The sequence below is a fragment of the Leucopleurus acutus genome (assembly GCF_964270905.1).
Source record: "Leucopleurus acutus genome assembly, chromosome: 4".
Taxonomy (NCBI): Eukaryota; Metazoa; Chordata; class Mammalia; order Artiodactyla; family Delphinidae; genus Leucopleurus; species Leucopleurus acutus.
The window spans coordinates 65877042-65890842 of record NC_139146.1 but is presented as its reverse complement, the minus strand read 5'-3'; the positions used below and the strand labels follow the sequence as shown (position 1 = coordinate 65890842).

The following is a 13801-nucleotide window of genomic DNA, read 5'->3' as shown; positions in this document are numbered from 1 at the left end:
ACTGCCAGTCCTCTCTCTGAGGCTAACATGAGTCTGTGCTTCCATCTTCTTGGGGAAGACACTGAGAATTCCTCCAGGTATTACTTGTTATGTTATTATCTTAGGAGCAAAAGGGCTTTATGGGATTGTCTGGAGCCTAATGTTCCTATTAATGCTCTGGCCAAACCACTGGTGGTCAATCCATGGTAGGCTTTTAAACTTCGGCTAAAAATTTTGTTATAAAACCTAATATTGTAAAGTTTTAGACAGGGACTCCAAGGGTCTTCAGAATAGAGGAAACAGACCTTAAAACTTTACAGAAGATGAAAACCAAACAAAGATTCTTACATTTTTTGGTTCTAGGAGCTTATATCACATGTTTCCCTCACCAAGAGGATGAACTGATGATACAGGGGCCAAAGATGTGGTATATCTGTCCACACACACACACACACACACACACACACACACACACACACACGACACCCTTCCTTCCCCATAAACACCTTGCCCCTAAGCCCACAACCCACACCTAAAACCACGGCCACCTTTCAAAGAATAACAGACACAGCAAGACCATGGGAAACACAGGCCATCTTCTTTACTCTGTGGAATTTCTGACTCCTGGTGGAATGGGCATCTGACTTCCAACAGAATAGCAGATGACCAGGGCTGGTCTGGGGTCTCCCAATGGACCTAAATGTGCCAACAGCTCTGGGACTTTGCTGAACCTAGTTCTTACTAAGAACTAGATTTTGGTATTGAAGGTTTATTCCTATGTAATTTTGAAAAGTGTCAAACTTAATGGGCAGACCTAGAGCCACACTACAATTAATTAACTATCTAGCTGACCTTTGCTCCCCACCCCTGGGAATTAAGCCAAAGGACTAGAACAAAAAGATAAGAAAAAAAAGTAAAATAAACTTGCATTAAGCATTGCTTTCTACGCATCAGCAGAAAGTCACAAAAATAAATGAGATTCAACATTCTTTTTCTTTATGACTTTTGGTAAAATCAATACCATTGGGAGTATAGGGGAAAGAACATGAGTTTTAGAGTCACCCAAGCTTGGATATGAAACGAAGCTCAACATGTGTTAGAGGTATGACCTCGGGCAATTATATAACTTTTTTTTTTTTTTTTTTTTTTTGCGGTACGCGGGCCTCTCACGGTTGTGGCCTCTCCTGTTGCAGAGCACAGGCTCCGGACGCGCAGGCTCAGCGGCCATGGCTCACGGGCCCAGCCGCTCCGTGGCATGTGGGATCTTCCCAGACCGGGGCACGAACCTGTGTCCCCTGCATCGGCAGGCGGACTCTCAACCACTGCGCCACCAGGGAAGCCCTATATAACTTATTTTGAGCCTTAATTTCTTCAATTGCAAACTGAGATCAATAAGACATACTTTGATGAGTTTTATGAGAATGAAGTTAAGTAAAATATGTCAAGCACCTACAAATACGCCAGTTCTGGCACACCCCAAATGCTCAGCATAGGTTAGTTTCTAAGGTTACTAGATTACTTTTTGAAGCTCTGTTGCTCCACAGAACTGGGATGAAACAAGTAGGAGCATGATAAGTTAACTCCCAGAATTTTTCTAGAATTGAAAATTAGAAGCTTTTGCTCAAAGAGGGAGCAAACATTTCTACTTAAGGAAGAAGACCCAGGTCAACTTTTATTTCACATGTATGCTATCAATAACCTTCTGATAATTCCTTCCTGCTCCTAGTTGGACTGGAATTTGATTGGCAGCAAACAAGGTGATGAGTGGGTGGGTTGGCCCTTAATCAATACTTGGATTTTTTTCTAAGTGAAATGCTTTCTCCTTATGTTCATCAGTGTAACCTCTGGTGGGAGGTATTAGACTCAGAGCATTCTGTCTCATGGACACCAAATGAACAGACTTAGACTCAACGACTTCTGAGAAGAAGCTGATTCCATGTATTTCCTGGGCTGAACATCTATTTAATACAGCAGAAATTAAGAGAGCATCACCAAAAAGAAGAAAAAAAATAAAAAGCAGCAAACCCAGTCCTACCTGGAGCAAACGTTCCTGCTCCTGTTGCCATTTTTCCTGTCGCCTGCGTTCCTCTTCCGGGTCCCAAGCCCACAACTTCAACTGTTTAGAATATAAAACCATGATCAGAACTGAGCCATGTCCTCAAGGCCAGGCCAGGACAAGGGGCACAATTAGCTCACGGTTTGACACCGTGATGGACACACAGAAGCAGAAACCTTCCCGTATCTAAAGGTGCTCTTTGTTGGCAGAAACCAGTTTTTTTTTTTTTTTTTTTTTTTTTGCGGTACGTGGGCCTCTGACTGCTGTGGCCTCTCCCGTTGCGGAGCACAGGCTCCGGACGCGCAGGCTCAGCGGCCGTGGCTCACGGGCCCAGCCGCTCCGCGGCATGTGGGATCCTCCCGGACCGGGGCACGAACCCGCGTCCCCTGCATCGGCAGGCGGACTCCCAACCACCGCGCCACCAGGGAAGCCCAGAAACCATTTTTTCATCCTAGTCCCTCTTTGGTTTACTTCCAATATGCTGGTATGATTCTGTGAACCTTTTCGGAGCTAATGAAAACGCGAAGTAATTAGCCACTGGCATGGGAAGGCTTTTGCTTTGTTTCTCTTAGAAGTGATTTCTTAAATGTATTCACGCTCCTAAGCATAAGACACTCAGGCTGCATATTCATCCCGGGTCCAAGCAAATAGGAATGCTTACTTCAGCAGAACTGCATTTTGTGAGAAGTGGTGCTTGCTGTGCTACAGAACTAATCTTTTATACTGCTATTATTGCTTTTCCACCCCAGTTTTCTCTAAAGTGGGATCATTTAACTCACCAGTGTTCACCAGCATCACCAGAGACCCAGGCAAGGGGAGTCCCTGATCAGGGCCCACAAAACAAACATTCAAACCCACAGACTTTGGTTTGTTTGGTCTTTTAAAAAAGGTTTTTGTGATTTTGAGAACCAAGTAAGTAAACGGGAATAATGGGAGGAGGATGCATGAACCAAAGTGGGCACCCAGGCCACGGAATATGAATGAGATTGAGAGGGTCTGAGGGGGGAAGAGAAATCACAGCTGGTCCCTGGGAAACCAGCAAAAGTGGGGAGGCTGATGTGTTTAAAGTTGGCCTCCCTTGTCACCCAGAGTAGGTACTGAGGCAATCCAGGCTCCCCGATAACTGTGCTTCTTCCCTTCTCTCTGTTCGGATGGGATAGTTTTGGGAGGCACTTAGAACTGTCTGGGAATGCTGAGGGAAAGAGCAGGGTGAGGGTGAAGGAACTAGGGAGGAGGGGGAGAGTCTGGGGCAGGGTGCGGGGCAGGCAGACTCTACCTACCCTGGCTGCCTGCGAAGCTGGACAGAGTCAGTCCTGTCCAAGGTTTAGATGGGTCTAGCTACTGCCCAAGATAGCTGGGCCAGCCCACCTCCCCGGCCCTGCCCCCAGTAATCCAGGCTACCACTCAGGTGCACAATGGCTGGCCCATCCAGGGAAGTCTCCAGGCTGAGAACACGAGCCAGGCCATGGCTGTTACTCAATTTTTAACATTATAAATATCTATAGCTTTAATGTATTTAGACGTGTGAAATGTGGGCCTCGGTGGATACTCTTGCTGTGGTTCCTGCAAATGGTAGGGATGGTCACAACAAGTCAGAGAAAGGTGGCCAAATCAGGGAGGGAAATGTATTTCCTATATGCCACTCTTGGGATTCATACTGCATATCTGCCTATGAAAGCCTCTGACAAGTTATGCAGGAGAAAAACTATTTTATTGTATAAAATCCAGAGTTTCCCAAATTTCCTTGGATGACCATAAAATGTCATCTAAATATGGATCCCAGGTGGAAAATGCTCCTGGAATTAATGGAGTTGGAGGTTGGCTCCACTTGGCATTTTCCTAAGACCTGGAAGCAGTTTAAATGTTCAGACCCTCTCTCAGGGGCATGGCCCTTCCTTGACTTTTGATGAAAAGGGTGTGGTAATGTGAATAAAGCTATAGGGAGCCCAATGGGGAAAGTCCAACAGCAGGAAGATAAGAGCAACAATTAGAAATTATGTAGTTAATTTTCAGATTTCCCTAGGTTGTGATGGCAAGAATAAGTCAGGAGTAAGCAGAAACAGGAGGGAGAAGTGTGGGATATGGGGATTGAGCACAGAAGAAAATATGGAATATTTGTTAGAAAGCAAGAAAGAAAAACAATGAGCATTTTCAGAGGAAGATAAAGAAGAAGAGACCATTGTGATAAAGAGGAGGGCAAGAGAAGTGGTCATGCTCCTTTTTCGGTGACTATTTGCTGAGCACTTACTTATGACCAGGTGGCGTAGCAGGAGGCCAAGAGCCCCAGCCTCATGGAGCTTACAGCTGAGAGTGGGGATGGGGGGTGGGCTTGTGAGGGAGTGACCCATATATAAACGATCCCCAGGAGACAGTGGGATAATTACCATAACAGAGATTAAGAAAAGGTTCCAGAGAAAGAATGCAGAGCGTTTGGCACACTTTGTTCTGTAATTTATCTGTTTACAGATCTGGATCTCTCTCTGGCCTAGGGGTTCCTTGAGAGCAAAGAGGGCCCTTTATCCTGCCTAAGTATCTCAAGACCTTGAATTTTTAGGTCCTCAGGAAGTGTTCGTTGAATAAATAAATGGAATAACTTCATGCTGGGTAATGCATCCTCTTCTCTCCCCTTCGTAGACCCTATAGCTTTGGGCCACTTCACGTCTGAGCAAAACTGCCCCGAGTCTATTGAGTTCAGACTAATCGAATGCTTACTTCCCCTCAACCTTCTCTTATTTTCCAATTTCTTTTAATTTTCCATTCTATGAAGAGCTATTTATCATCAAAAGAACATCAAATTTAGGTGGGCACTTTCGAGAATTCACCTATACAGGTCAGTAATTTCTCTCTTTCTTATTCTATTTTCCATACACAGAAATAAGAATGTATCTCTGTAGGACACCCTTCCTCTCCATCCCTGCCAGGGGGGACTAGAACAATTTGACATGGTTGTTCCCGTGTCATTTAAAATGGAACTCAATGGGTTATGTTATACTACTCTTCAGATCTGTGCCATGCATGCCAGCCTTGGGGTCCTTCTGGGGGTCCCATCCTCTGTGGATGTACTCAGCTTCCCAACAAACTCAGGATTCCCAGTACTGGCTTAAGACTGAGCCTCCACAAATGGTTGGTAGTTCTGGAACGTGGCTGGAGATATTGAGGGGGCTTTGTGACGGGTGATGGGTCCCTTCTCCATTCTGCACAGGTACTTAGGAATTCCCAAAGTGAGACAATTTACCTATAGATAAGAATTGGTGTTGGCTATGGTGGGCCTCTTGGATTAGCTACTGGGGAGGATTCGTTCATGTATTGGGCACTGTGCTACAGGCTTCTGTGTAATTATTTCAAATAAAGCCCACAACACTCTGAAAGTACTACTATCTCATTGTACTACCAAGGAAGACAAGGTTCAGAGAAGTTATACAGCACCTTCAGGGTCATATGGTTAGCAAATCTGTAATCAAAGGTGCAGCAGTGATTATGCCGCTATACCTGGGGGCCTCAGGAAATGCTACAGTTGATTGTGCCATAGAGGAAGGCTCCAAACCAATGCAAATTTCAGAGGCTGAGTATTCCAGGCGCAGCACTGGAAACACTCAGTTCATAGAAGAGTCAGGTCTATGGAGAATGTCCAGGTATAATTCAGCAGCAAGGAATTTCTACAGTGTCATGTGTCTTGGCATTTTAATTAGCAAGTGCTCTTTTTATTTCATCCAAATAAAGAATTGAAAACTAAATGTACAATTAATATTATTCAAGATACTGATATTCAAGATGGCGGAGGAGTAGGTAGACGTGGAGTTCATCTCTCTCCACATAGGAATACATCTATAGATGCAACAGTCCTCACAGAACACCGGCTGAAAACTAGCAGAAGACCTTGGACACCAGAAAGGACTATAAAGATCCCTTCATAACTGGAAGGGAAGCATTTGAGGCTGTCAGAAGAGGGTGAAGCAGCCGATCTGTGGCAGATGGGACAGAGTGAGAAATACACAGACGGTCCGTACCACAGCCCTACATATCCCAGACTGGGACGTGTGTTCACAGGCTGCCCCTCCAAGAGCAGAGGCAGTGAGAGGACGTGTGAGCACCGGTCTTCACGGGGAAGCAGTAGGGACAGAGCCCGGCACCACCTCCTGGTTCTCCCTTTCAGGGAAACCAGGGAAACAAGAACTAGCAAGAGCTTGACAAATGCCTGGCTGTGAAGTGGAGACCATTCACCTGCCTATTGTTTCATTCCTGGAAATTTCACTGCAACTAAGTAAGAAAAAAAAATACCTGAAAGAAAGAAAACAAAGAACAAAATACCCCAGAATTCCTAAAAAACAGGTCTTGGTTCTCTGGCCGGGTGTCAGGCCTGAGCCTCTGAGGTGGGAGAGCCGAGTTCAGGACATTGGTCCACCAGAGACCTCTCAGCCCCATGTAATATCAAATGGCGACAGCTCTCCCAGAGATCTCCATCTCAACGCTAAGACCCAGCTCCACTCAACGACCAGCAAGCTACAGTGCTGGACATCCCATGCCAAACAACTAGCAAGATGGGAACACAAACCCACCCATTAGCAAAGAGGTTACCTAAAATCATAATAAGGCCACAGACACCCCAAAACACACCACCGGACTTGGTCCTGCCCACCAGAAAGACAAGATCCAGCCTCATCCACCAGAACACAGGCACCAGGACCCTCCACCAGGAAGCCTACACAACCCACTGAGCCAAGCTTACCCACTGGGGGCAGACAACAAAAACAATGGGAACTATGAACCTGCAGCCTGCGAAACAGAGACCCCAAACATAGTAAGTTAAGCAAAATGAGAAGACAGAGAAACACACAGCAGAGGAAGGAGCAAGGTAAAAACCCCCCAGACCAAACAAATGAAGAGGAAATAGGCAGTCTATGTGAAAAAGAATTCAGAGTAATGATAGTAAAGATGATCCAAAATCTTGGAAATAGAATGGAGAAAATACAAGAAACATTTAACAAGGACCTAGAAGAACTAAAGAGCAAACAAACAATGATGAACAACACAATAAATGAAATTAAAAATTCTCTAGAAGGAATCAATAGCCGAATAACTGAGGCAGAAGAACAGATAAGTGACCTGGAAGATAAAATAGTGGAAATAACTACTGCAGAGCAGAATAAAGAAAAAAGAATGAAAAAAGTTGAGGACAGCCTCAGAGACCTCTGGGACAACATTAAACACACCAACATTCGAATTATAGGGGTCCCAGAAGAAGAAGAGAAAAAGAAAGGGTCTGAGAAAATATTTGAAGATATTATAGTTGAAAACTTCCCTAACATGGGAAAGGAAATAGTCAATCAAGTCCAGGAAGCACAGAGAGTCCCAAACAGGATAAACCCAAGGAGAAACACGCCAAGACACATGTTAATCAAACTATCAAAAATTAAATACAAAGAAAAAATATTACAAGCAGCAAGGGAAAAGCAACAAATAACATACAATGGAATCCCCATAAAGTTAACAGCTGATCTTTCAGCAGAAACTTTGCAAACCAGAAGGGAGTGGCAGGATATATTTAAAGTGATGAAAGGGAAAAACCTACAACCAAGATTACTCTACCCAGCAAGGATCTCATTTAGATTCAGTGGAGAAATTAAAAGCTTTACAGACAAGCAAAAGCTAAGAGAATTCAGCACCACCAAACCACCTCTACAGGAAATGCTAAAGGAACTTCTCTAGGCAGGAAACACAAGAGAAGGAAAAGACCTACAATAACAAACTCAAAACAGCTAAGAAAATGGTAAAAGGAACATACATATCGATAACTACCTTAAATGTAAATGGATTAAATGCTCCAAACAAAAGACATAGATTGGTTGAATGGATACAAAAACGAAACCCATACATATGCTGTCTACAAAAGACCCACTTCAGACGTACGGACACATACAAACTGAAAGTGAGAGGATGGAAAAAGATATTCCATGCAAATGGAAATCAAAAGAAAGCTGGAGTAGCAATTCTCATATCAGACAAAATAGACTTTAAAATAAAGACTATTACAAGAGACAAAGAAGGACACTACATAATGATCAAAGGATCAATCCAAGAAGAAGATATAACAATTGTAAATGTTTACGCACCCAACATAGGAGCACCTCAATACATAAGGCAAATGCTAACAGCCATAAAAGGGGAAAGCGACACAATCATAGTAGGGGACTTTAACACCCCACTTTCACCAACGGACAGATCATCCAAAATGAAAATAAATAAGGAAACACAAGCTTTAAATGATACATTAAACAAGATGGACTTAATTGATATTTATAGGACATTCCATCCAAAAACAGGATATTACACTTTCTTCTCAAGTGTTCATGGAATATTTTCCAGGATAGATCATATCTTGGGTCACAAATCAAGCCTTTGTAAATTTAAGAAAATTGAAATCATATCAAGTATCTTTTCCGACCACAATGCTATGAGACTAGATATCAATTACAGGAAAAAATCTGTAAAAAACACAAGCACATGGAGGCGAAACAATAGACTATTCAATAACCAAGAGACCACTGAAGAAATCAAAGAGGAAATAAAAAAATACCTAGAGGGCTTCCCTGGTGGCGCAGTGGTTGAGAGTCTGCCTGCTGATGCAGGGGACACCGGTTCGTGCCCCGGTCTGGGAAGATCCCACCTGCCGCGGAGCGGCTAGGCCCATGAGCCATGGCCGCTGAGCCTGCATGTCCGGAGCCTGTGCTCCACAACGGGAGAGGCCACAACAGTGAGAGGCCCATGTACCGCAAAAAAAAACCAAAACCTAGAAACAAATTACAATGAAAACACAATGACCCAAAACCTATGGCATGCAGCAAAAGCAGTTCTAAGAGGGAAGTTTATAGCAATACAATCCTACCTCAAGAAACAAGAACATCTCAAATAAATGACCTAACCTTACACCTAAAGCAATTAGAGAAAGAAGAACAAAAAACCTCAAAGTTAGCAGAAGGAAAGAAATCATAAAGATCAGATCACAAATAAATGAAAAAGAAATGAAGGAAATGATAGCAAAGATGAATAAAACTAAAAGCTGGTTCTTTGAGAAGATAAACAAAATTGATAAACCATTAGCCAGACTCCTCAAGAAAAAAAGGGAGAAGACTCAAATCAATAGAATTAGAAATGAAAAAGGAGAAGTAACAACTGACACTGCAGAAATACAAAGGATCATGACAGATGACTACAAGCAACTATAGGCCAATAAAATGGACAACCTGGAAGAAATGGACAAATTCTTAGAAAAGCACAACATTCTGAGACTGAACCAGGAAGAAACAGAAAATATAAATAGACCAATCACAAGGACTGAAATTGAGACTGTGATTAAAAATCTTCCAACAAACAAAAGCCCAGGACCAGATGGCTTCAGAGGCGAATTCTATCAAACATGTAAAGAAGAGCTAACACCCATCCTCTCAAACTCTTCCAAAATATAGCAGAGGGAGGAACACTCCCAAACTCATTCTACAAGGCCACCATCACCCTGATACCAAAACCAGACAAAGATGCCACAAACAAAGAAAACTACAGGCCAATATCATTGATGAACAGAGATGCAAAAATCCTCAACAAAATACTAGCAAACAGAATCCAACAGCACATGAAAAGGATCATACACCATGATCAAGTGGGGTTTATCCCAGGAATGCAAGGTTTCTTCAATACATGCAAATCAATCAGTGTGATAAACCATATTAACAAACTGAAGGAGAAAAACCACATGATCATCTCAATAGATGCAGAAAAAGCTTTTGAGAAAATTCAACACCCATGTATGATAAAAAACCCTCGAGAAACTAGACATAGAGGGAACTTACCTCAACATAATAAAGGCTATATATGACAAGCCCACAGCCAACATTGTTCTCAATGGTGAAAAACTGAAACCATTTCCACTAAGATCAGGAACAAGACAAGGTTGTCCACTCTCACCACTATTTTTCAACATAGTTTTGGAAGTTTTAGCCACAGCAATCAGAGAAGAAAAAGAAATAAAAGGAATCCAAATTGCAAAAGAAGAAGTAAAGCTGTCACTGTTTGCAGATGACATGATACTATACATAGAGAATCCTAAAGATGCTACCAGAAAACTACTAGAGCTAATCAATGAATTTGGTAAAGTAGCAGGATACAAAATTAATGCACAGAAATCTCTTGCATTCCTATACACTAATGATGAAAAATCTGAAAGAGAAATTAAGGAAACACTCCCATTTACCACTGCAACAAAAAGAATAAAATACCTAGGAATAAACCTACCTAAGGAGACAAAAGACCTGTATGCAGAAAACTATAAGACACTGATGAAAGAAATTAAAGATGCTACAAACAGATGGAGAGATATACCATGTTCTTGGATTGGAAGAATCAACATTGTGAAAATGACTATCCTACCCAAAGCAATCTACAGATTCAGTGCAATCCCTATCAAACTACCAATGGCATTTTTCACAGAACTAGAACAAAAAATTGCACAATCCGTATGGAAACACAAAAGACCCCGAATAGCCAAAGCAATCTTGAGAAAGAAAAACGGAGCTGGAGGAATCAGGCTCCCTGACTTCAGACTATACTACAAAGCTACAGTAATCAAGACAGTATGGTACTGGCACAAAAACAGAAATATAGATCAATGGAACAGGATAGAAAGCCCAGAGATAAACCCATGCACATATGGTCACCTTATCTTTGATAAAGGAGGCAAGACTATACAAGGGAGGAAAGACAGCCTCTTCAATAAGTGGTGCTGGGAAAACTGGACAGCTACATGTAAAAGAATGAAATTAGAACACTCCCTAACACCATACACATAAATAAACTCAAAATGGATTAAGGACCTAAATGTAAGGTCAGAGACTATAAAACTCTTAGAGGAAAACATAGGCAGAACACTCCATGACATAAATCATAGCAAGATCCTTTTTGACCCACCTCCTAGAGAAATGGAAATAAAACCAAAAATAAACAAGTGGGACCTAATGAAACTTAAAAGCTTTTGCACAGCAAAGGAAACCATAAACAAGACGAAAAGACAACCCTCAGAATGGGAGAAAATATTTGCAAACGAACCAACTGACAAAGAATTAATCTCCAAAATATACAAGCAGCTTATGCAGCTCAATGTCAAAAAAACAAACAACTCAATTCAAAAATGGGCAGAAGACATTTCTCCAAAGAAGATATACAGACTGCCAACAAACACATGAAAGGATGCTTAACATCACTAATCATTAGAGAAATGCAAATCAAAACTACAATGAGGTATCATCTCACACCAGTCAGAATGGCCATCATCAAAAAATCTACAAACAATAAATGCTGGAGAGGGTGTGGAGAAAAGGGAACCCTCTTGCACTGTTGGTGGGAATGGGAATGTAAATTGATACAGCCACTAAAGAGAACTGTATGGAGGTTCCTCAAAAAACTAAAAATAGAACTACCATACGACCCAGCAATCCCACTAACTGGGCATATACCCTGAGAAAACCATAATTCAAAAAGAGTCATGTACCACAATGTTCATTGCAGCTCTATTTACAATAACCAGGACATGGAAGCAACCTAAGTGTCCACTGACAGATGAATGGATAAAGAAGATGTGGCACATAGATACAATGGAATATTACTCAGCCATAAAAAGAAACGAAATTGAGTTATTTGTAGTGAGGTGGATGGACCTAGAGTCTGTCATACAGAGTGAGGTAAGTCAGAAAGAGAAAAACAAATACCGTATGCTAACACATATATATGGATCTAAAAAACAACATGGTTCTGAAGAACCTAGGGGCAGGACAGGAATAAAGACGCAGATGTAGAGAATGGACTTGAGGACACGGGGAGGGGTAAGAGAAACCTGTGACGAGGTGAGAGAGTGGCATGGACATATATACACTACCAAATGTAAAATAGATAGCTAGTGGGAAGCAGCTGCACAGCACAGAGAGATCAGCTCGGTGCTTTGTGTCCACCTAGAGGGGTGGGATAGGGAGGGTGGAGGGAGATGCAAGAGGGAAGAGATATGGGGATATGTGTATACGTATAGCTGATTCACCTTGTTATACAGCAGAAACTAACACACCATTGTAAAGCAGTTATACTCCAATAAAGATGTTAAAAAATATATATTGTTCAAGATACTGATTGTGAGCAGGAATATGACCCAGACAGCATGGGTCTCCCAGAGAAAGTCCAGGCTGGGCCCTGTCTGCCGATGATACACTGTGTTAAAGTATTGCCTTCATTTAAAAAGCTGATTTTGAATGCCTACGGAAGTTGCATATTTTATTACTAATTCCTTATGTCACATTCATTTTGGTCGTTTCTTTTAGATTTTACTTTCCTGACTCACCATTTTGCTTCCAGGCGTGATAACAACTGTGCAAAATGATAATCCATCTCTTTCTCTATGGTTCAACTGACAGCATTATATCCGACAAAAATATTCTTTTACAGTCAAAAGTTTGGAGACCGTTTTTGATTGAATCCCCTTTAAGTGAATCAAATACCTTATAAATTAAAATCACACTAAATGCATGATGTTATTCCTCAGTAGGAATTACTTACAGGCGTAGTTACAGGTGACTTTTCACTGCTTGGAGAATCCACTGTACAGAAAGAAAGGAAAAAAGATCACAATGTGAGTAGCTTCTAATTGTCTTTCTTTTTTGATCGTCTCAGTGGAGTGTGGTTCCTATGTCAGCTTCAAACCAACATTTTTTGGTTAGCCAAGAGCATTAGAAAATCATGATAAAGCAGACCCCTGAAGCAGCTTGTACCCATCACCAAGAGAAGTTATGACCAGGGTAATATGATTGATCACATCAATTAGCACCAGGTACTACATTATAGGAAGCGAAATCTATTCCTATGAGTGCTCATTTTAAGGCACCTTGCGCTCTGGCTTGACTGACCAGTTCCCTCACTGTCTGACACAGAGAAGGATCACACAGAGAGAGGCCAGATGTCATCCAGGAAGTAGAGAAGGTGACACAGTTAACAAGAGGACCGTTACCAGTTCCAGGTAAATGCTTCTAATCTTTGTTTAAAAAAAAAAAGAAGACCATAAAGAAAGAGGTGAATATTATTTCTTTGGATTTTCAAAATCGAAGTAAAATTCTGCGAATTTCCCCCAATTTTAGTACTGATAACTGGTACTGATATCAATGAACCAGCTCTTTGCTAACTGTGTGCCCCTGGAATCAGAAATGAAGAAAAGTACCAGATATAATTGGTTGCCCACAACATGGATTTTGCAAAAAAGAAATAGAGCTCCCCAGTATGCATTTTACCTGACTGGGAGAAAAACTGGGAACGTCGCCAAGAGTTCTGAACTCTCAGCAGAACGCTGGCAGTGCCAGGCGACTCTAGATCAGATGGCAGAACAGAACAAATAGAAAAACCATGAAAACAGGGCTGAGACTTGAATAGAACCACACTCCCAAGTACTAATGGAGGTTTGGCTGTCATCAGAACAAGGATTGAGAGTGAAAGTATCCAAAGTACAAAATACCTCAATAAAATGCACACAAAACCCGAAGATGTGGACAAAAGTCCATAGATGGGCCAGTTTACGCTATTGTTTGGTGTTGGGTGGGAGTTTAGGAGCTCATACTTAAAGATGATATTGTTAAGATGCTGAATCTCAAAATGATGGGATGATGTGTGATGTAAGGGAAAAGTGCACAGTTTACGTTGCTTTTGGAAAGCACTAGAAAAGTATAAAAGACAGCAGAGATGAGT

General features: G+C 41.8%; 1 protein-coding gene across 1 annotated transcript in view; it reads right to left on the bottom strand.

The window, feature by feature from the left end:
• Positions 1-13801, bottom strand: part of LIMCH1 (LIM and calponin homology domains 1) — a 341811-nt gene that overhangs the window by 20831 nt on the left and 307179 nt on the right. The window contains 2 exon segments of the mRNA XM_082838854.1: positions 2015-2095; positions 12626-12666. Coding sequence (XP_082694980.1) covers positions 2015-2095; positions 12626-12666 — 122 coding nt within the window.